General features: G+C 42.5%; 1 protein-coding gene across 5 annotated transcripts in view; it reads right to left on the reverse strand.

Moving 5' to 3' along the window:
• Nucleotides 1–411: 411 nt before the first annotated feature.
• The window catches only part of FAM110B (family with sequence similarity 110 member B), a 150,735-nt gene continuing 126,526 nt past the window's right edge, over nt 412–24,620 (reverse strand). For 4 of the 5 annotated variants that reach the window (XM_017862686.1, XM_017862683.1, XM_017862685.1 and 1 more), the window contains one exon: nt 457–2,255. In XM_017862686.1, coding sequence (XP_017718175.1) covers nt 820–1,932 — 1,113 coding nt within the window. In that variant the 5' untranslated portion in view covers nt 1,933–2,255 and the 3' untranslated portion in view covers nt 457–819. Of the gene's footprint in view, nt 2,256–24,620 lie in introns of all 5 variants that reach the window. The other variant, XM_017862687.1, reaches the window with a different exon arrangement.

Consider the following 24,620-nt stretch of genomic DNA (forward strand, 5'->3'; position numbering starts at 1 on the left):
TTTTTTTTTTTTTTTTTTTTTTTTAAAGGCATTCAGTATTTGTTTTAGGGTGGCCATTCTGTCAAAAGATAGTATTAAAATTTCTGAAATATCCCAAATCAGAACAACATCAACAAAACCCCCAAACACCCAACCTCCTAGATTTAACCATCCTTCATTTTATCTGATTGTCTTTCCTTGGGGTCAGCATTACACAGAACCACCAACATTTATACACTGAATCGGACACAAAACTTAGCATTGCTACCCCAGCGACACTTCACTAAGTGGCAAGAGAATTTCAACATGTAAACGATTAACGTCAGGCTCACCACTTTATTCCACAGAAAACCCAGCCTGGTTCTATGTTCGGTCAGTCACTATCTGTTTGGTAGTAGATCTCATTTACTGTCCCATTGGAATAGTCTCACATGTAGGCAAAGTGGCTTTTTATTTCAAAAAGATTCTGCTCTCAACTTAAAAGCCAGTTGATAAAACTTTTAATTAAGACATAATAGCGCGGAATATAAAAACACAAGAACCACATAAATATTGAAGAAGTCGTATACCATTTTCATGTAAACAGTTTTGCTTAAGAGCAAAGCCCTAATTAGATTCTGGCCTGAAACTTTTGGCAGATGACGCGTGTTCGGCCAGGCTCTGCAGCGATGGTGACGTGGAAGCCAGGTCAGTCCCCATGTTGACAGGCATGCAACTTGAAAACATTGCACAACAAGCAACACAAAGAGTGGAGAAGCTCACAACACTTCAAGGAGACCTCACAACCTTTACAACTGCATAAGCACAGAGACCCACCCTCCCTCCTTTCCACGCACTGTCTTACACGTGGGAGACCTTCTGTGACTCTCTAGCTTGTTTGATGCTATATAACCACTTGATGATTCTGGCATTTCTTTCGATGGCAGAAATGCCATACGGCACGCGGTCATTGGCACTGTCATCATTTCTAAGGTCACTGTTACTGTCCTGAGACTGTTCACAGTCTGAGCTGATCATGCTTGCGCTGCGGAAGTTGAGGGATATTATGTCAGAATTAGCCCTTGCAAAGTTTTCCATTCCCAGGTTTTCCAGCTCTTCTGGGTCCAGTCCACAGTAGTTGAAGAACCTCTCCACGTCCGCGTCCACTCGGAAATATCTGTCACTCAAGTCTGACTTAGACCGCTGGAGGGAGGGTCTTCGGCTGACTCCACAAGCTGGTTCCACAGGGTCGGCCTCGGGGGACTTCATGGAGGCGATGGCTGCGATTTTGGGCTTGGGAGGCAGGGGAGGGGCAGAGCTACTGCAGGGGATGGCCTTGAGAGGCTTCACGCTGGTCACCTTGCGGATGTCCGAAGAGCTGTGGGACACGTGGAGGAAGGACTCGGCTGACTGTTCCAGCAGTCTCCTGCTCACGTGGGAGCCGCCCTCCTGCGGGCTGCCGCGGCCCTGCGTGGGGTAGACTTTCAGGGACTCCGCGAAGGAGTGACGGTGCAGGTCGGTGGTTTCCGACCGGTGGGGCGGCCAGTTGCGGGAGCTGTGCTTGTGCCCCGAGCCCGAGCTGGAGCCCTCGGAGCTATTGATGATATTCTTCAGGATCTCCAGCTTGAGGTTCTCCCTCTGCACGCCGCTCTCGGTCTTGGCGTGGTTGCCAAACACTTTGAGCGTGGGGCTGCCCAGCGCGCGCTTGGCAGCCGGGCACACCGGGGGCTTGGCCAGCACGGCGGGCTTTACGGGCTCCTGCTTGGCGTTGATCACCTCCTGGCTCTTGACGTACTTGGCCTTGTCGGCCTCCAGCCTCTCCACGGCGCTGAGCCTCTTGGGGTTGGGCTCGGCCTGCCTGCGGAAGTAGTCTGGCCCCTTGTTCAGGATACGCAGGGGCACGGCAGAGGTGAAGGTGCCCGCGGGGCTGACCGGCTTCACCATGCTACCTGTCTGTAGGGTCTCCGTGGGCATGGTGGGCGGTCTTTCCCCGGCAGCCGTGTTGGATGCTCTTCTGGACGCCTCCGCACGGCCTGAATAGACACATGTACATGAAGCGCCAAGGGCAGCGGGTGCAGCCTGGGAGCGAGTGTCAGCAGCAGCGGCCGCAGCAGCGCCTCATCTCACAGCTCATTAACCGCCACGGTGGCTTTCATACACTTTTCTCCCCTTTCAGGCAGCCCTTGCACAAAAAGGCCACAAGCCACAAGTTCCTTTAATCTGCTTCGTTGCCTCCTTTCTTCTCCCTGAAGAGGTGGGAGTCTCCTTCAGGTCTTTGTGTTCAACTGCAGGCAGAGCTGAAACACAAAACAACCAACCGCGGGTTAGGAGGGGCGGGTGACATCACGGCTCTAGCAACAGAAAAACCCCGCAGCGCCCCCGCCCCGCCCCTACGCGGCCGAGGGTTGCGGGCCGCAGCTCAGCAGCTGTTTCCCCAACTGCGCGAGGGGGACAACCCGGGCCTTGCGCCCCCGCCTGTGCCGACGCGCAGCAGCACAACGCTGTGCTAGGAAGAAAGAAAGGGCTAAGGTTTCCCACGCGCGAACTCTTCCAGCTGCCTCCGGATTGGTGAGATCCGCCTTCTGAACACGCCCGGTTGGCATTTCTTAGCTCAAAACCCATCAAATACTAGATGAACGTAGGAATGAGGGCTTAGCCAAGTCCGGTTCTCCAGCTCATTACATGCCACTGAGTTCCTACGAATCCCTTCCGTGCCCCCGGTTGCAACGTCGTGAATTATCTCTTTTGCAAGGAAGCAAAACTTCTCCCTCCGTACTCCCAATCTCTCAGGAACACTTACAACAGTCCCTTTTATAACTTCATAAACTGAAAAGGGCAAGAAATGGGATTGGCAGCAAAGCTACAAAGTTAAAAAAAAACAACAACAAAAAAACTCAACATGCTTCAGTTATCTTACTTTGGCCAACCAATATATTTAGAAACACTTTCTCCTGAAAACCACAAATGTGCATGGAGTTGCTCCCATTAAACACAAGCTTACTTTTTTTTTTTTTAACATTAGAAGAAACCTAGAAATACTTCCAGATTTACCATATGAATAGATAATTTGATTGTCCCTAAGTTATCCATAATTTTTCATACTTAATGAGCAGAAATCAAAAGTTTCTTTATGGTATGTATATTTCCAAATCCCCTAACAGTACTAGGAACAAAGTCTTAAAAGTGTTAATCATACCTAACAATATGTTACTTTAATACTATAGAAAACTTGGGTAATAGGTAAGCTTTCATGGGAAAACTTGACTACCAAGTCAACAACAACAACGAAACCCACCTGTTAATAGTTGAACGTTTATCAATATTCCTACTGTAATTCTGTAAGCAGTCTTTTTATTTCATATGCCATATAATATAACACTTACCCCTGCAGTCCCTGGAACAATTCCTCCCATAACCTGTTACTGCAGGGAGAGAACATTTACAAATGCATCAGCACTCCAAAGCAATGGGCTAATGACCTTAACAGCATCTTTGGTTATCATTAGGAATGTTAAGAGAGTAACCTATTCAACTAACATGCCAAATAACTAATTTACAAAATAAATAAAGTCATAGTACAACCAAATATGCTGATATTTCTCCTTATAATTTTCTGAAATTCTTAAATCTCTAAATGCAACCCATCACCAAGTTTTGTTAGAGATAATTTTAGTAATCTGCGAAGGGGTTTGTTCTAATAAAAATATTTTCCTATGCAAGATTTGAGAAACCCCAAGGCAATATCTACGTTAACAATTTCCTTTAATTGTGCGGTTCTATTTTGATACCTTAATTCAGTTTTTTAAAAAAACACCTCCTCCCATTAAGTTGAAATGAGATTGTTTCTTTGAACACGTTTTGAATGAAATGCCAGAAGGGAGCACTGATTCCTCTGGAGGCACAATCTCATCCTCTTTACAGAGGAGACTCAGAGCCAGAGCAGGCAGCAGAGCCTGGGCCAGGGTGCAACACCGAGGGCATCATACCCGGGATCTTAGGAGAGGGCTGACCCCAGGACAATACCAGAAGGTCTGGGGGCACAGTGAGGGGCAGGACCAAGATCTGTACCCTTCAGCTTTGTGCCTGAGGACCAGAGTAGGGAATACCACCCAGTGGGCAGTGGGAGACAAAGTTCACCTCCCTTCTCCTGCGGCACGAGTTAGTTGGACGAGATTCCTTCAATCCCTTCTTCCTTTAAAATCATGAGGTTCTGAGGATCTAAGAATGAAGGCGTTACTTCCAGTTTCAAAATCATTGGTGAATGACTGAACTTTTCTATGGTCCTGCACTGACTGTTCTTAGGCCAATGCTCTCTGAAGATGAGTTGTAGTTCTCATGTAACATTCCTCCTCATGCAGGCCTGTGCTTCTCTTCTAACCATCTTCTCTTCTAGTTCTATCATATTAGGACCAGAAGCCTAAAACACCTACACCACTGGTGTGGCCTTCCATGCACACCTGCATGTCTGTTGAGGTTGGCTTTGGTACTGTTGGCAACACTGAATAAAAAGCCTGACTGTCGATTCACAAGAGTGAGGAACATCAGTCTATCTTCTAGGAAGCATTTTCCAGAAAGCTGCTTGTCTTCCTTGCACACTGCTTTCTATATTCATGTGGCAGACACCCTCAGGACGGCTCCTCTAGCACTTGCAATTGTTCCACACCCCTCAACAATTACCTATCTTAAAACCTGTGTGAAAGAATTATGTCAGAAATAGCAATTATCTGCAAGTACTTCATACTTCATTTCCTTTTGGCTTCTACCCCTTTCCACTCCTCCTCTGCTATTCCCAATTTCCCTAATAATTTTCCACAGTGATGATGTTTTGACATGACCATGGTTAGAGTTTATAGTTTTGATGTGAACTCTGGGAAGGAAAAAAACAACATCATCTTATTGGAAGACCCAAAAGCAACGGAACAAACTAAATATACTGTTTGGGGTGTTGTGGGATACTAAGGCACACTCCAAGTTTTCTACCTGGTTTAGCCAACAAAGTAAACCTACTTCAAAAATAAGCAGGTGATTTAGGTTGCTGTCTCTTGTAATATTTACTTAATCCTTAACTCTGGTTCTTTTATTTTTTAGTGTGAAACAGTGTTGGCAGGGACAGAGCTCTATAGTGCTGGAGAAATACTCTGAGTTTTGTAGTGCAGACTTTGTACGAGATAACCATGAAGTCTGTTCAGAGAGCACTGTGGCACATGACACTCTACTGGCTGTGGCCTTGCAGTCAGCCCTCTGACGGCCTAAACAGGCCCCCTGAGGTGCAGTCAGGTGCTGATGGGATGGTTAGGCAAACCGCCAGGCTGGGAGGGGCTTCGTGTTGTTTTGAGGAAGGAAAATTAGATCTTGGCCCCATAGGGTTTCATCAACAAAAATAATTATGTAGCCTTGCCTGATCCTTGACTTATGACTCAGGATGGAGAACACAGCCTGTGGGTGGGAGAAACTTCCATTCACAAACCATCTTGGCTATATTCTACCCTGTTTAACATCCATTTGAAAATTTCATGAAGGGATAAAAACGACTGGGGAAAATAAACTTGGCAAAGCCAAAGTGCTAAATGGTTCGCAAATCAGAGCAGATATGAACTCAAACGCAGTCCGGCCTGGGGTTGATGGTGGCGGCGGGTGGTGTGGGGAGCACATCATCTATGGGGGAGTCCTGGTCTGTGCAGGGAAAACATGTGGCACATAGAGCCAGCTGGGGGACAAAGGACCCAAGGACAAGGAAGTAGAGCAATGTTATCTCCCACTACTCACTCTAGTGGTGCATCTCAAACTTTAATGGGCCTGCAAACCCCTCGAGGATCTCCTTAAAGCACAGTCAGATTTGGCAGATTTCAAGTGAGGCCCAGATTATGCATTTCTCCCCAGATCCCAGGTGATGCTGTTTGTTGCCTTTGAGTAGCAACAGGAAAGAGGGGAAGCCCATTTCTGTGCTAGCCAGCATCCCATTAGAACCCAAATGCCTCCAGCACAGAGGAAACAGGCCAAAGTTTCTTGTCTCTGAATGAGCAAAAGTCTGAGCTTTTTAGGCACAGAAATAGCAATCTCAGAGAATTCCAAGTTTTTAAAACCAAAGTGGCCTGAACCTTTCTAACTTCCAATCTGCCAGCTCCTCACAGGTGCAGTCAGGTGAACACGACCCTCAGCTTAACTATAACCTTGGGGAGACTCAAGAACATTTGCAATCCTGGAGGTGGTTAGATATAGAGAATGAACCTCATACACAGTTTATTTGGAAAAAAAATGCTAAAGCCAAAGTTCCTGTAATCCGGGCAATTTGTGCCTCCAAGCCTCTGAGGCCAGGCAGATAATGGGAGAGTGTGTGGCCTGGGGAAAGGAGCTCCCAGCTACGGGCTGCCATGGGGAATGTGGCTCATTGTTGACACAGCAGCAAATCCAGAGCTCTGCACAAACTCTCCCGATTTAAAAATTCAATATTAAAAACACTGTTGGCCAAATTCGGGCTGCTATTTTGTTACTTCCTCTTTAAAGAATGCTTCTCGTAACGAAAAAGAAAAGGATAGTTAAATGCCTAATTGGTTTTTAAATTTTAAGTAGGAGAAAGCACTGGAGTTAGAGCAAGGGCCCTGGGAACTGAACACAACCTGGATTCACCCACAGAAGTTTCTATGTGAGAATGAATAATTCCCCTGTGTCTCACAGCAGGAAAAGGGGGTTATTGAAAGAGCAAGCCTGAGTAATTGAGCTCTAAGTCACCTAACATCTAAGTGTCTTGATTTTCTTATCTATAAAAACAAATGTGTTGAATCTGGTGAGCTGAAAAATGTCTTCAGCTCAAACATTCTTGGGAGCAAATAAAAGAAGCCATTTACCTTTGAAGTTATTAAGAATTCTAGAACTGATTCTTCTAGTTTCCTAACATGCCAGATAAGAAAACGTTTACAATATGTGTAAAACTGTTCTCTGGAACACTGCTTTTTGATTTTTCTGGTAACAGTATTTGTGCATACTGACTTGAAGCATCAGGTTCCAACTTGACTCCGATCACTCTCATATCTATACTCTTGGCTTCCCTTTTAAGAACAGTCACATCCTTGTCTTTGAACTAAAAATGCAGTTTCCCACGGCAATGTTAACTTTTGGATTCTTTACAAATGGAAGACAGATGCACTTACAATACAAGAGTACTCACTGAATTATGGCTATGTTCAATCAATTAGTACTTATTGGTGGAGCAATTATGTGTAAGATGTAGAAAAATCCTGAACTTAAAGATTTAAAATGCATTTGATAAACGTGAATTGAATGAATGATGTAGAAAATAAATTCAGCAGGACTGTGGCAAAGGACTTGAAGGTAAAAGAAGGGTAAGGAGGAGACGAACTCCAATAAAGACCCAGGAGGCGAGGGCATCCCTCATCAGGGCAGCTTTTGAGTTCATGGTACATTCAAGACACTCTGATGGCTGGTATGGAGTGCTACGGGACAGCGGTAAGAGGCCAACTAGGTACAGGGGAAAGGCAGATGACTTTGGATTTTATGAGGTAATTGAGCATTAGTGACATAGTCATACTTGTATTTTTTTAAACTCCCCTGGCTGCAGTATGGGGACAGGATAAGTGGGGCTGCAGAGAGGTGGGTCAGAGCTTCCCAGGGGAGGGGACATGGCAGCTGGGCTCTGAGCACCACCCAATATGGCACTGCTTATGGTTCTGCCCCGTAATGGTTGAGTACCCTTGGGCAGGTCACTTTATCTTCTCGTGCCTCAGATTTCCCATCTGGAAAATGGCGATAGCAACGGTACCTACCTCTTTAGGGTTTTTTGAGTGGGTTAAATAAGAGCACACAGGCATTTTCATTTACTTCACTCTTACCAGGAGGGTGGCTTTAGGATGGATAAAAAAGTGGACGGTTTGAAGGGATGTTTAAGAGGCGCACTGGGCTGAACTGGGAGACAGGCAGGATGCGAAGGGCGAGGAGGTGCATGTTGAGGATGAGTCATTCCCGGCTTCCCACTTGACTACAGAGAAGTGGCTGGCAGGAAGTATACACTCTCCTCTCCAATCCTTGCTCCCTTCTTCCTCTGCACCCTGGGCTTAAGCCAAAGAGAACTACAACTACAGTGGTCTCTCACCCACTGTGTCCATTCCTGCTGCTCCCTCTGCCTGAGCCATTTTTAACCAACAGCAATGCCATTCCATTGCTTCCTTTATTTATCCATTTTATTTAGACATTAATTATTATTATTATTTTGAGACAGAGTCTCGCTGTTGCCCAGGCTGGAGTGCAGTGGTGCAATCCTGGCTCACTGCAAGCTCTGCCTCCTAGGTTCATGCCATTCTCCTGCCTCAGCCTTCTGAGTAGCTGGGAGTACAGGCACCTGCCACCATGCTCGGCTAATTTTTTTTGTATTTTTAGTAGAGACGGGGTTTCACCATGTTAGCCAGGATGGTCTCGATTTCCTGACCTTGCGATCCACCCGCCTCGGTCTCCCAAAGTATTTATTCATTTTAATTAATAAGATATGCTATCCTTTTCAACATCTTCCCTTTTCCTTCTCTTCCAAGCACATCACCACTTTCATTAACCTCTTTTATACTGTGAGCATAACTTGTAAAGATATGCAAAGTAAAGGAGAAAATGAAAGAGCAAATGGAGGAGTAAAAGGCACGCACCAAAAGAGACTGACTTTGCACACTATAAATTGGACAGAAAGTATGAAATCAGAGTGTCAACCATCTGGAAACATTAAGTCAAAACCACCACCCTTTCAGGACCTGCACTTTTCCAATTACTGAATGCTGTGTCTTTTTCCTTCTTATCTCCATAGTGAAATCCTTCACCATCTATAATTCTGATGGCTGAATCTTCTCTTTCTGACCTTAGTATTGCCATTAGCAATCAGCTCCAGATTGCAAGCAAAATAATCTTCTTGACAACAACACTATCATGTTATAAATTTTTTAAAACCACAGACTTTTCCTAATATTTAAACTTCTGATTCCAGTATTCTAGTCATATTTTAGCATATTCTTTCAGCTGACTAGAGTAGGTTTTCCAATGTTATGTAATAAAGTATCCTCTTGCTCTAGGTTTCCATTATTTTGTTTTCATCAGGCACTTTAATTTTTTCCACAAGATGAGTAAATCATTTCTCCACTTTTCAGCAACTTTTAAAGTCTGATTTCTTTTGACACATCTACTCTATATGACCAGAGGATGGGAAGTAAATGTAGAACCAGGTGTAGAGATGCAGGGAAGGCCAACTTTTACCTTCTAACGTTTTTACAGATACAGTTCAAGGAAAGCCCACCCCAGTGGTGCTCCTGAGGTGTGCTGAGGCATACTAGTGCAACAGAACAAAACTCGCACAGACATGTCGATCAAATGGAAAAGTTATTTTGACGTAAGTGAATATGCACTACGTTGTGGCAGGATCCTCCAAGTGGCAAGTCAGGAGGGAGTGGACTGGGTACAATTTGTTACCCACAAAGGTTTCACATGATGTCAGGTGGGCAAAGCAAGCTACCGAGTCTACTGGAATAGGAATAGCTTTGCCTGAAGCCCTTCACTCGGTGCTCAGGTACATAATGGTGGCCACAGCCTCCTCTCATCTCACACTTGCTGGGACTGAATTCAAGGGCACCCAAAAAAGCCCAACACAGGCCCCTTGGAGCTGAGGAGCCTGGGAACTGGCTTATACCTCCAGTCTGAGAAGTCTAAGGGCAGAGTCTGTAAGGTACTCTCTAACTAGACCGCACAGGCAGGATGAAGTTGCCTTTCCACAGGCACGAAAATGAGGGTTTGCTCGGCCCACATATGTGCTGGGGAAAGGTGGTCTGGGAGTATTCTCACAGAAGTCCCTTCAAAGGAGGACAACAGAAAAAATGTCCCCCCAAAGCCCTCCTCTGAGAAGGCTGGGGGCATCCACTAGCTGAGGAGAGGCATGGCTGCCTCCACAGAACCCAAAAGCTCCCAGAGAGAACCAGCTCTGAAATGCGTCATGCCCAGGGGACATCGATTCCCACTGCAAGAGCCAGGGAGAGAAACCTTGTCACCTCCGCTGAACGCTCTGCCCGTCCCTTGCTCATTATGCAATACGGGGTCTGCCCAGTAGAGGCTGGTAGAGCCGTCTGATAAGGAGCAGGAGAGGAGCTGGAGCAAGAAAAGGGGAAAATGATGTTTGTTAACTACCTTCTTCACCAGGTCTCCAAGCCAACGCAGATCTGAGCTGGGAGAAGAGAAACCAATTTAACTGGACCAGAGGTGGAGTTTTGATCTTGATGTGAGGCAGCACTCTTCCATGCCTGAAACTGATCTGGGGACTCTAAATTATTGAAGATGAACGGAAAAGGCTACAGGTCCTGTCTGAGATTTCATCCAGGCATAGAACTGAGAATTCAGTGGGGCAAATGCTTAGGGCATGGAAAAAGAACACAGGACACTTGACCCTGAGCAAGTTTCTCCAGCTGGTGTACCTGAGTTTCCTCATTTATGGAACATTGATAACCATGATTCCTACACTTCATTGGCTGGGGTGGGAATTCCTTGAGGTGACACATGAAAGTGCTCAGTGAGGAGCTCAGCCCGGAAATTGTTGGGTAAATGTAAGCAATTTTTTTTTTTTTTTTTTTAAGATGGAGTCTCACTGTATTGCCCAGGCTGGAGTACAATGGCTCAATCTCGGCTTACTGCAACCTCTGTCTCCTGGGTTCAAGAGATTCTCCTGTCTCAGCCTCCTGAGTAGCTGGGATTACAGGCACCTGCCACTATGCCTGGCTAAGTTTTGGTATTTTTAGTAGAGATGGGGTTTTACCGTGTTGGCCAGGCTGGTCTCAAACTCCTGACCTAAGGTGATCCACCCGCCTCAGCCTCCCAAAGTGCTGGGATTACAGGCATGAGCCACCATGCCTGGCCAATGTAAGCTATTATTAAATGCTGTCCCCAGTGTCTGCAGCTTGGCACTGATAATCACCATCATTAGATTTCAAGCTTTATGGTAAGTGAATGATCTTTTGTCTTAAAATGATTCCATTAATCTCAAGTGATAAAGCCTGTGCTATTTCTGTCAAAGAGGATTGACTGTGCAGTTTCTGGCTAAAAGGTCACTTGTATGACCCCATTTTTATTTGAGTTACAGAGAAAATATGTGGTTTCAAATTTCAAAGCAAACAGTTACATGAGTGAAACAGGCTAGAGTAAACAATAAAGCCATTATTACAAATGAAATCTGGTAGTAGGAGAAAAATAGCAGGTCAAATCTCAATCCATGATGGATTCTTTACTTTAATGTCATTCTCAAAGGTCATTTAGAGAAGTCATCCACATGCTTCATTTTCATTTGTAAGTAAAGCAATTAACAAAAATGTTAGAAGTTTCTTTTAAAATGTTTTCCTCCTATTTAAGACAACTATAATGAAACAGGGATTCAGAAAAAAATTTCACATTTCTAGCTCAACATTCTCCCTTGGCCTAAGGTAAGGAAAGTGTTATTGTAAGAGGGCCCCCAACTTGCATCAGTGAGGGGGAGCCTTGCCTTTTACCTGGGATTACAGAAATCAATGCTGTGCATAACCAGTGCCAAGAATCACTTGGAAATATAATGACTTGCTTGATGAAAATTATTATAAGTAATTACAAAGCAGGGCTACTAGAATTCCTTTATGTAAATATAGTAAGAATGCCTGCCCTTTCCAAACAAACATAAAATGATCCCCTTTCTGCCAGCGTTTCCTCTCTTGTGGAGAGCTTTATGTGGCTTCATATTCAGTTGTGACAATGTATGAGGCCATGACCAAATATTAAATAAATGTGGATTTTAATTCTTCATTTTTTTTTTTGTCATTTTTTTACAGACTAGTCTACTCGAGTCACAGAGTTTATAAGACTTGGTGGGCTGGGCGCGGTGGCTCACACCTGTAATCCCAGCACTTTGGGAGGCCGACGTGGGCAGATCACGAGGTCAGGAGATCGAGACCATCCTGGCCAACATAGTGAAACCCCTAAAACACAAAATTAGCTGGGCGTGGCAGCACATGCCTGTAATCCCAGCTACTCGGGAGGCTGAGGCAGGAAAATTGCTTGAGCCTGGGAGACAGAGGTTGCAGTAAGCCGAGATCACGCCACTGAACTCCAGCCTGGAGACAGAGCTAAACTCCATCTCAAAAAAAAAAAAATAAAATAAAATAAAAAAAAAAAGACTTGCTGGCTACTGTGAGTCTGAGAGTTAGTGGGCTCCCCATTTTGGGTGAACCAGGCACAACTTCCAGGAGCAGTAATAACAACTCAACTAACTCGGTGATTATAAAGTCTGGTAGTAACTCCTGCAGTTCATAAGGCTTTGTGCCGTGAGTTCCCACACCTCATCTCAGCGAGCCTCCTTAAGAGGCAGTCTGATCCCCTTGCATAGAGGAGAGGGTGAGAACTGGTGAGCGGCAGAGAGAGCCCAGACCAGAACCCAGGGTGGCGTGGATCTAGGGAGCCGTGCCAAGTGCTTCTACCAAGGTCGATTTTAAGAGTCTGCACTTTGCATGTTACTGCTTTCTCCTTTAGCTGTGTAAACTTGTACTCTAGGGCAAATCTAGCACAAATGATAAGAAAGTTTACTGTGCCAATATACATAGAACATTTATTTTTGAAAAAAAATTGTAATTTCTAGTAAACAGCCTTAGGGCAGAAGATGATATTTACTCTGAAATGAAATGTGTTATAATAAAATTATGAAACATTTAAACTTGAAGGGAGAAAAGCAGTATTTTGGGGAATTCCTCTGTGAGTGTATTAGATAAATTGCTACATAAATTATGTTAAAAAAGTACCTGTTAGTAATGACCACTTCTTATTAAGCACATACAATGTCCCCAGAACTGAAATAATGCCCCGTTAGTAATGACCATTTCTTATTAGGCACATATATTGTGCTGTAATAATGCCTTTCACACATTTTTAAGTTCCATCCTGCAAATATCTCTAAACCAGGTGTTGTTATCCCCATTTTACAGATGAGGAAACTGATGTCCAGAGGCATTAAAGAGGTTGTCTAAGATGTTCAGCTACGGAAGGGCGAGGGCTTCATACCAAAGTGGGTACAAGGATGGTTTGGCTTACCCCACCTTGTCACATTGTAGTTTCAGCTGTTAAAGAGATACGTATGAAGCATCAAATGTATTTTTAAATGCTTTATATTAAAGTAATATGGCTCAGGCACCCACACTAATTACATTTTACTTCTGAAAATCTACTCTTCTGGCCATTCACTGTTTAGTATTAATACCAGCTTCCTCCAGAGGGTGAAGGAGGAAAAAAAAACCTTGATTTTTTGTTAAATCAAATAACCATACTACTTGTTAACAGCTTAAATGCACAAAAGAGAAGATAAAACATTTATAAATTGAGTTCTGTTCATTTAAAATGTTCCTTCTTTATGCTACTGACTGTGGATCTATCAAAGTTGGATGAACTTTGATGAAACTAATGAAAGATTTGAAAAAGAACAGTAATGTAAGACTGGTTTCATTCTATCTTACTGCACAGAACATATGAAGAGCAGAGATCACCTAATTTTACTGCTATTTTTACTAAAGCCCTCAGCTATGCACATAGTAGGCATTAATTCAAATGTTCACGGAGCTGAACTAAAATGTTAAGCATTCAGTAGAATATCTAGCACACCCTTTCATATTGTAAAGGCCCAGTGAAAATGTCAGATAAAATCTTGGGAAGTGAAGTTGGGAATGTGTATATATTTGAAATGATACTCCAAGTACCTCCTTTTGATTGGAGATTATGGTGCAATAGAAAGCAAATACACGGAGACTGTTTATTCACAACCTAAGAAACACATTAGCACTGAATTGTGCTTAGAGCACAAATAAGGGGCAAAAGGAAATGAATACAAGGTACAATTTTACAGCAGAACCAGTAAGTTCACTTAAAAAAATAGTGAATATTGTTGATCTCATTTGTCAAGAAACACCTAGAATTATTTTCCATCTCTTGAAGAGCTCTTTGTATAGCAGTTGTTAGAACAACTAGTTCTTTGCCTTAAGTATATTCTGAAAAGAACAGTTTTATTTTTCACTTCTATGGATTCAGACTGAACTGTGGGATAAATAATCTTCAAAATAAGACATGTAAGACTATAGACACCTATTTCTTGCAGCACATACTTTCATCTTTCCAGCACCTAACACATCTTACATAAAATTATTTTCAAGCCTAGAATGCTAAAGGTAAGGCTTCATCACAATTTGCACTTGAAGTATTATTTTTGGGTTCAAGTGACAGGAAGCTCAGCAATGACTAATAAGTTCATCCACCTTGTCCAGGCCCAGTTCAGCTCTGCCGTGAAGCTCCTTCAAAGGAAAGCAGCAGGCTTGGGCTCCACTGGGCAGAGCTAGGTTGGGTCCAGCTGTGCCTGAAGGTAGGCACTGCCTTAGGAGGGAGAGGAGAGACTGGTATCAGGGAGATGTGGGTCTGCGACCACAGACTCTGTCCCCTCTATCCAGCTTCCTTAGACCAAGACGCCCTCCTCCTTCCCAGACTCTCTGATACCTGCCTCCACATTCTGCGCTCTCTCCTGGAATCCACTGCCCTCCTTGAGTCTTCCACACTGAAAAAAGAGTCAACAAAACTAAAGGGAAGCCTTTTCTGACCTCTCATTCTGAGTCCCATCCTTCCTCCTGGGCTCTTGCCTTATGGTCCTCATTCCCGAATGGTGAGTGGTGGTAATGACCCTCCTCCCCGAAGGATGGGACACCTGAGGGCAGCTGCCTGGCTCCTGCCTGCCCAGCACAGCAGACAGTGGAGGATAGCAGAGTTTGGAATCTCTTGTAGAGATTCTCATGTGACATGTGCTTAGTTCAGGATGTGCCTTTGCCCCAAGATAAAAGAATACAAATCTAAAAACCTCACCTAATGTGTTATGAAAATGGCTTTGTTCACTTACCGGCCTCCCGACTCGCTCCTGCTATCAAAAAGAAAAAAAAAACAAAATCGAGCTCACTTAAGGGGCTCTCTAAGGATTATAATAATCTAAAACCATCATTAAAAGTAATCTGATCAATACTCTAAAAAATTACAGACATTGTTGGGTGGGCAAAATACATCTTTCATTAGATATGAAAACTCTGGCTTCAATATACATTAAAATAAAATGTACTTTTTTTTACACTATTCCATCATGCTTTCATGTTAAAATGATACCACCTGCTTCTATCTTGATTAACATTTAAGCTTCTCATTCCTGTTTACTACAGAAAATAACTCCCCAAAGTGAAAAGGGAGTTGGCTTTTAGAAAAGTTCTTTTATTCTCAGTCTCTAGCTTTGCTGTTGTTGACTGGGAAATGAAGTTTTCTCCTGTGTTTTCACAAGAAGGAGCATAATTTTGCTGCAGTAAAAGGTAGTTGCTGATGTCTGGTGCCTCATTATCTCTTAAGCTTTTGATTCTGGGCACAGGCATCTTCAGTGTAAGAAGAGGAACACAGCAGCAACCATTTGTTGGCTGCCTGTCACCCGCCGAACCTCATGCCAGGCAGGGTGGACGTCTTCTATTTACTGCCCTGCCCAGCACCTGTCATTCTCCCACTTGACAGATGGGGAAGTGGAGACACGGAGGGCTTCAGTCATTTGCCTGCAGTCAGTGAGCTGAAGGAGCTGCTGTCTACCTCAGGGCCATCTGTATTCTAAGCCTGTGCCCTAAGACTGCTCTGGACGGTCATGGAAACATCTGTGGCCACAAGGACTGAAGAGGGGCCAGACCTGAACATCAGCCAGGAAGGAAAAAAGGAAAAAATACTGGCCAGCGCCCCCCTCACTGACCCCAGCCTGTACCATGCCAAGCCCCAGGCTGCTTTCACAGCAAAACTCCTTCCTGCTACGGTGGGAGAGTGTGTACCTACTACAGGCAGAAGCCGTGGTTAGGACTACTTGCTGTGCCGGAGGATACATCAGTGAGGGGGAGTGAGAGGCAGAAAGATGATGTGAAAACTTTGTGAGGAGAGGCATTCATAAAATATAAAAAATAGGCCCAATGAATCCAATATGAGGCAGTGACAATAAAAGCTCTTTGTTTGGTGAGATTCTCCAAGGGGCTCTCAAAATGTGGCAACACCTTCCTTTGTGGCAAATAAGTATTCTAATATCTTTCTAAGGAAATTAGAATATATTCTGCGCAATAGAAAACTAACAGTTTAGTCATGACCTGATTAGATAAAAATCAGCCTATCCTGGTGAAGCCTGAGCCCATCTCTGGGGAGGGATCCTTCAACCATGCAGACTAATGCAATGCAACTTCCCCCAAGCTCTGCCCTCAAGGGAAGCAATTCAAAGGGGACCTGCTTAATCAACTTTATATAGGCAGAAGAGCTAGAAGGCAGGACACCCCGACTAGAGTATTTGTTCATTCAGCAAGTGTTTACTGAGCATCTACAAATGTGCCAGGCAGTGAACAAAACAAACACTATGTGGAGCTCACATATATGGCAATCAATCAATCGATCGATCAATATAGTATGTAGTATGACAAGCATAGGTGCTGAAAAGAAAAGCAGAGCAAGGATTTACTAAGGTGGAAATTACTGTTGACTTAGATAAGAAGGGTTCTGGTAAAGTGATTGGCAGGGTTTCAGGAGATATGGGAAAAATAAAACAGGTCGAGACGGTGATATGGGTGGCTTGTTTCAGGAGTTTGGAGAGGAGGTAATAGCTAGAGGTTGGTAAGCAGAATCAAGAGAGGATATTTATTTTCCAATGGTTAAAAATAGTAGCATGGGCTGGGAGCAGTGGCTCATGCCTGGAATCCCACTGAATGGGGAGGGTGAGGCAGGAGGAATGCTTGAGGCCAGGGGTTCGAGGCTGCAGTAAGCTATGATTATGCCACTGCACTCCACCTGGGCAACAGAGAGAGAGAGAAAAAAAAAAGGCAGCATGTTGGGAATGACATAACAGAAAGAAAAATGCATGTTATACAGGAAAGACTTGACACTAACGCACTGAGAACAGGGGATAAAATGTGACCAAAACTTTAATCCAGAGAATAACAACTTATAGGTGTCAGGAGGTTGTATGGGATTTTTCTTAACTGGTCGGTGGCATTGGAGGAGAAGGCCTTTTTAAATAATGAGGGCTCTAAAGGAGTGGCAGTAGAAGAGAGCTTCTGTGGGTTGGGGCCTGTGCCTATATGGATTGCTGTTGGAGGCTGAGGGTAGGCACAGGGTAGAGAGCACGAAAAGGAAGACAGTGATACTGTTGTGGGAATGTTCTTAGATGCTGGTGTGTAAACAACGGCCTCATGTTCACGGAGGCAAAACCTAATAGGGACAGGTCTCTGCAACTCTCCATTTTCTAGACATCTGCCAAGAGCAAATCATCTGATGAGTGATAATTTCATCATCTGTAAAACACAGGAAGAAAGTACTGCTTCTGTGAATTTAAAGTTTATCAACAGGGAATCAGAGATCCTAGGAGAAAACAGCTAAGAATTCATAGAGCAATATAATATAGCTAAGGAAGGGATTCAGTCATTCAATTTATACTCATGCTGGGCACTGCTACTAGCGCTGGAGGTATTGACATGAATTGGAAGAGACACAATTCCCTGTTTTTGTGGCATGCTCAGGCATTCACATACATTCCACAGAAGAGATCACACGATTTACAGTAGAGATGGGGGAGATTCTATGGTTGGATTCTAAGGGAAAATGTAAACTGTGCCTATAAGGAGGAGAGGCTGCTGTGGCCATAGGTTCTAGGTTCTAGGGTCAGAACATGTGAGTCCCCTCCCCCATTTACCACCGCATGACCTTGAAGAATTGTCTCTCTAACTTTAGGTTCCTTAGCTGTGCCATGTGGCTGATACCAGGGTTCATGATAGTAGACGGGGCAATATATGTTAGCTACCATTTTTTAAAAATGAACTGGAGAAAACATTATCAGATGAACATCACAGACTATAAAGGCAATTTGCAGGTTAACAGAAGGAAGAATTTTTGAACAATTCAAATGCCCAAAACTAGAATTCATTGCTTTTTAAAGAACTGCTAGCTTTTTATCCCAGGAATGCTTCATGCTGAGGTAGACTTACCATCTGTCGAAGAACTTTTAGAGGGAATTCCTATAATGGGTGGAAGGAGGAGGCAGGTGAATGTCAATTTCCTTTCTAATAGGTTCTACGTTTCTTTGAAACTTCTATTTTCAAAGCAAGAGGAAAGGAACATGAAGACAGAATATGAAGATAGAATTTTAAAGATAAACTGTAATGAGAATTTAAGCACCAAAAAATCATTGCAATATATTAAGAAAGTGACAAGAATGTTTTTGATAAGTAGATTAAATCTAAGAAAAAAAGACAGTAAAGAAGAGGGAGGTTTAAGCAGACTGGATGAAAAAAGTAAGAGAGGAAGAAAGAAGGAGTAGGATGCAGGGCATCCCTTCAGCCACGGGCACCGGAAACCCTGCATGGGCGTGGTTCTGCCTTGGTAAGCTGTCAGCCTTTTGTGCCTCCCTGTTCTAGTAGCTGCGATCTGTGCCAGGGTTGATCCCTCACATCCTTAAGCCCTGAGCCTCAAAGCCTCACATACTTCTCATACAGCATGTATGAGAGAGTACAGAATGTGTACAGTGCCTCCAGCAGCGCCTTCCCTTCCTCCAGGCCAAGGGAACCACTGACAGGAGCCATTCATTGGGCTAAAATATTACCAACAGGGGCCCGGAAGTGGGCTGACTGAAGAACAGAGGCAGCTTCTAATGTTATCAAGAGTTGGATGGTTCTGCAATAAACTGTGCTAAAAGGTCGTGTTATATTTGCATGTAATGTGTCAGCTTATTTCTGAGATTATGATATTCTTTGGAAGACATTTAGCCAGCAATTACAGTTTAGTAATCACTTCGTTAATCCTCCAGTTGGGACATAATACCCCTGAGGCCACTGGCTGAGAGCTGAGATGCTATCAGAGACCACTGGGTGTAATGCCTGTCTCTCCAGACCAGTTCTCTGACTCAGGTGGTTTCCCTTCCATTAGCCTAGAGGGGATCAAACTCTTTTGCGACATACTTCTTTCTTATTGACTACTAAAGGGAAGATATTGAATGGTTCTCTATTGTTTAATAGCTCTAAAGATAGACGGAGGCTTTTAAACGTTCATCTATTTTACTTAGTAAGGCATTCTGGATCACTCCCAATGTTGTTTCTAGAACTCAGGAGGTAAAGCTTTCCTGAAAGACATTTCAATAAATGCAGCCAATACATCTATGAAGAGCCAATGACTCCTTTTAGCAGGCTAAAACTGACGACAAAAGAAAAGTTATCCTAGGGAGATGATGGAAAAAAAGAAAAAATATATAAAACTTATTGTTTGTCTCAGAAAATATTTCTAGTCTTTGGACAAAGAACTATTCAGAATGCAATTTCTCATTTTCAATGCCAGCTTTTCAAACATTATGATCAATAGCATAATGTGACCTACTTCTTCTGACACCTCAGAAAAGTGATGTGTCATCCCCAAATCCATTTCCCCCACTTGCGGGGCAAAAGACAAATACTTATACAGCCACCCTTCTCTGACAGATGAGAAGGGCTCTTTTAATCAACACTCTCAAAACACAGTTAATTTTCTTTTCCTAAAAAGTATCTATCAAATGTTTCCTTATGGCTGGACAATTTAAATAATCCTTGGGTTCAGCTGTCTAATGGAAACTGAAATCCTATAGTAGACTGGGGAAACTCAAAACAGGGGCTCACAGGGTGCCAGTGAGGGAAGTGATGTAAGGATTACAGTGATTTTTCAAAAAGCAGGATTCTCTGGACTTGATGTGAGTACCCTGATGAAACCAGAGAAGGCCCCAAGACCCCTAATGGGCCTCAGGGAGGCCACGGAACACTGAATGCAGAGCAGATGCAGGACTCATGTTGGTCTAGTGTGAATCCTGCTTCCCCGTCTTCTAGCTCTGTGACTCTGGACAAGAGAGTTCCATCCGTGTGCTTCCCTTTTCCCATGTGTTAAATGGGATAATAACAGCACCTTCCTCATAGGGTGCTGGTGAAGGTGACATGACGCAAAGGCTGGAAGGCACTGAGCACATGGCCTGTCATACAGAAGGTGTGAACTATATTTTTACAATAAAAGGGTTATTTTTAATTGGACATACTGACAGTACTTGTGTATTGTGAGAAAATCACTTCCCTGGTCAATCCATCCAAACACATGCAAATTCTAGATGTTCTTGTAAAAATGAAATGCATTAAAAGACAATCTCAAAAATCCTTTATGGAATTTTGAGAAGCACTGCATTAAACCTGTTTACTTTGAGGAAATCTGATATCTTTACTAGGTTGAGCCTTCCTGTCCATAAAAAGGGATCTACTTCTCCATTTAATTATTTTATCAGTGTTTTATAGGTTTCAGCATATACGTTCTATATGTGTTTTATTAGATTTTTAAGTATTACATTTTTTGAGCCAATGTAAATGGTATAGTATTTTTAACATGAGTTTCCACATACTCATCACTAGTGAGAAATACAATTGACTTTTGTCTGTTGATCTTATATTCTGAGACCCTGCTGAACTCATTTTTTGGTTCTAGAGCTTCTTTTTTTTTGAGACGGAGTCTCGCTCTGTCGCCCAGGCTGCAGTGCAGTGGCCGGATCTCAGCTCACTGCAAGCTCCGCCTCCTGGGTTCACGCCATTCTCCTGCCTCAGCCTCCCAAGTAGCTGGGACTACAGGCGCCCGCCACCTTGTCCGGCTAGTTTTTTGTACTTTTTAGTAGAGACGGGGTCTAGAGCTTTTTATTTACATTTTTGAGTAGATTATTTGAGATTTTCTATGTAGACAATCATATAAGACAAGATAGACAACAAAGAAGAATCAGGTGTAAGAAAAGTTGGCTAGATGAAAATGAGGGCGAAGGAAGAGTGAATATCAAGCAAAACCTCTCACCAGTTATTTGCAAGCTTACACAAGATTATTCTACAATTTATATGGAAAGGCAAAGGACTATAATAGCTAAAACAGTTCTGAGATAGGAATCAGTGTACTCAATTTCAAGACATTATCTAGTTACAGTAATCAAGACAGTGGTATGACGGAGGGACAGACACACAGATCAATGGAGCACAATAGATAACCCAGAAAGAGCCCTACACAAGTTAAGCCAAGTGATTTTTGACAAAGGTGCAAAAGCAATTCAAAGAAAAAGGACTAGACTTTTCAACAAATGGTGCTGGAGCAACTGGATATCCATAGGCAAAAATATAAACATTGACCTCATACCTTTTACCTCATACCTTATACAAAAATTAACTCAAAATTATAGAGTCAACTGTAAAATAAAAAATGTTGTTAGCAAACAACAAAGAAGAAAATCTTCAGGACTTGTGGCTTGATGAAGGGTACTTTGATATGACATCAAAAGAGTGATCCATGAAAGAAAACTGATAAATTTGACTGATCAGAATTACAAAAACTTTTTATCTGTGAAGGGCTCTGTTAAAAGGATGAAAAGATAGGCAACAGACTGGGGAAAATATTTGCATGATATACATCTGACAAAGGACTAATATCTAGAACATATAAAGAGTTCTCAGAACTCAACTTTAAAAAACCAAACAATCCAATTGGAAAATGGGCAAAAGACATTTTAACAAGGAGGGCATATAAAGGGCAAATAAACATATGAAAAGATATCAATATTATAAGACATTAAAATCTATCACTAGCCATGAATGAGCTATCACTACACACTTGTTAGAACAAGTAAGATAAAAAAGAGAGAGCGAGAGAGAGACACCACCCAATAAATGCTGGCAAGAACACAGAGAAATTCTATCTTTTTATGCCTTGATAGTGGGAATGTAAGAGTGTAGAGACACCCTGGTAAATAGCTGGGCAGTTTCTTAAAAAGCTAAACATACACTTACCATAGAACCCAGCAAGTGCACTCCTGGGCATTTATTCCAGAGTATATATTATTATATCCACATAAAAACTATACACAGTTGTTCAGAGCAGCTTTACTTGTAATGGCTCCAAACTAGAAGCAACCAAAATGTCTCTTAATGGGCAAATGGTTAACTAAACTATGGTATATCCATACAATGGCTGGTACTCAGCAATGAAAAGGAATGAACTATTGAGGCATGCAATGACACGGATGTGTCTGAAGAACAGCCACATGAAAAAAGCCAATGTCATACAGTCACATACTGCATGTATATAACATTCTCAAAATTAGAGAGATGGAGAACAGATTTAGTGGTTTTCAGGAGATAAGGATGAGGAGACATGAGGGTGCTTGTAAAGCACGAGATCTCTGTGATACAGAATAGGATCTTGATTGTGGTGGTGGTTACATAAATCTATGCAAGTGATAAAATGAACTATACACACAAGCTTAACTTCCTGGTTTCATACTGTACTATAATTATATAAGACATAGCCATGGGAGGGTACTGGGTGACATGCGAAACTTCTACCATCTTTGCAACTTCCTGTGAATCTATAATTTCAAAGGATAAAAGTTTAAAGAAAACAGCTGGGGGAAGAGAGAGACATCCATAATCTGCTTCCCAAATAAAGGAACAATTATGATTTTTAAAAATAACAAGAGGTTAAAATTATAATGTAAGTTGACATGTTTCTCAGGTCCCAAGACATTTTATGTGGAGAAACAGGCTCTCACATTTCTCATATTTTAATATTGAGAAAATAACCTAGGGTCAAACTTTGGCCTAAAATCAGAAAATGAGACTGTCTCCTAATGTGTTCCAAAATTTTAAAATTAAGTGTCTTTTGAACAAAAGTCTTTTCCATTATTATGGTTCAGAATATGCCATGGATTAAAATTGTTTTAAATAGTACCGAAGGCAATAAAGCACAATCATATGAAATGATTCATGTCTATGAGGATACTAAATTGAAGCTACATTGAGAAGATGAGATAAGAAACAAAATAAATTTAACACATTACTAGTGTTCCCTGAAAGAGTTTCTCAATAACATATATATATATATATTTTCTTTCTCTGTCACCCAGGCTGGAGTGCAGTGGCGAGACTAGAGCTCACTGCAGTCTTAACTTCCCAGGATCAAGTGATTCATCCACCTTAGCCCCTTGAGTAGCTGGGGCTACAGGTATGTGCCACCATGCCCAGCTAATTTTTATACCTTTTGAGGAGAAGGATCTTGCCACGTTGCCCAGGCTGGTCTCGAACTCCTGGGCTCAAGCTGATCCACCTGCCCTGGCTTCCCAAAGTGCTGGGATTACAGGCATAAGCCACTGCACGTGGCCTCAATAATATTTTCATGTACAAATTATAATAATCTAAGCAGAACAATTCTAGATTTCAGTGATTTCTTACTGTAAACTGAAGTGCTTTAAAAGTTATATTTTGATAAGAGATTTTTAAAAAAATCAGCACCGAAGAACAAGGACTTGGGGCAGAGTTGATGTTTCAGTCTACCAAACATGAAAAGAATCATTTTCTTTAAAATTCCTCATTATCATCTAATCTATTTAGAAGAACTAGAGTCAGAGATACCATATTTGACATTTCCTAAGTCTCCTTCATGAATTCTACATTGTAAGTGACCATTTTAATAGAGATGTGTGTAGAGTGATGGGAAAAGTTATGAAAACAACCTATGCTTCCAAGTTTAAGTTCCACCTAAATATGCAAGTCAGTTCTAGTATCAATGATGCAAACAGGGTGGCTTTCTCATCCCATAGCATCTCCCCAAAATGCATCAGGTGTATTTAGGATGCGCCTTCCTACCTTCCACCTCTCTTCACATACATCACTAGAGTATGGGTTATGACAGCATTTCTGAGATTTAAGGACTATAAACAAGGATAACGAAAAGCTCAAGTGAAAAATGTTGCCTGTGCAGCGCAATATGAAATTCCAATCTCTATTAGTAACTAGGCTGTTCCATCAGTTTGGCTTTGAGATGGAAGCATTTCTCGTGGAGAGAGCAACCCAAGAATTGATCCACTAGAACTCCTCTTAGCAATGCTCTGCTGTGCTTTGTTATCGGAGAAGCTGAGGGTTTCACAATTTCATTGTCATTAGGGACATGAAGAGCTCCCTCTAGTACAAATCATTTTACTGTAGGCTGACTGACTAACTCAACGAATCCAGTACTGAATGTTCTGCCAGTATATGTGGCCTCTAATCAGTAAAATAGAGGCCAATCCTAATCCACCCTTACGAACAGTAAGATGTTAATGGGGAACCTGGCCTTCCACTTTGTCTCCTTCACTAGGTTGACACTTTTATTAAATAATCAGAAACAGAAACAGGTAAAAGGGAAACAGGGTAAAGTGGGCTAAGAGAGATCTAAGAAGACCTTTGTCCTACATGGATATCTTATCCTCTGCATTTGTAAAGGATCCGAAAAACACATTTTCTATATAAATAGAACAGAATCAAATCTCTGTCAGAAACACTCTTAATTAACTCAGAAATCTGCTTTTATTCTGTTTTCCAAAGGAAGTGTGTGCAGCAGGAAAGTGTACCTCAGAATCTAAATCACGACAGCTACGAAAACAAGTCTGGCATAGCTGACAGATTTTTTCTCGATGAGTATTTATAAAGGAGAAGTCATGCTTAATCAAATAATTTATGATTACAATCTGTATAAAATCTTTACTGTATCATGTTCATGTACTACAGAATTTAGCATTTTCTGCA

Source organism: Rhinopithecus bieti, unplaced genomic scaffold (assembly GCF_001698545.2).
Source record: "Rhinopithecus bieti isolate Rb0 unplaced genomic scaffold, ASM169854v2 scaffold_62808, whole genome shotgun sequence".
Taxonomy (NCBI): Eukaryota; Metazoa; Chordata; class Mammalia; order Primates; family Cercopithecidae; genus Rhinopithecus; species Rhinopithecus bieti.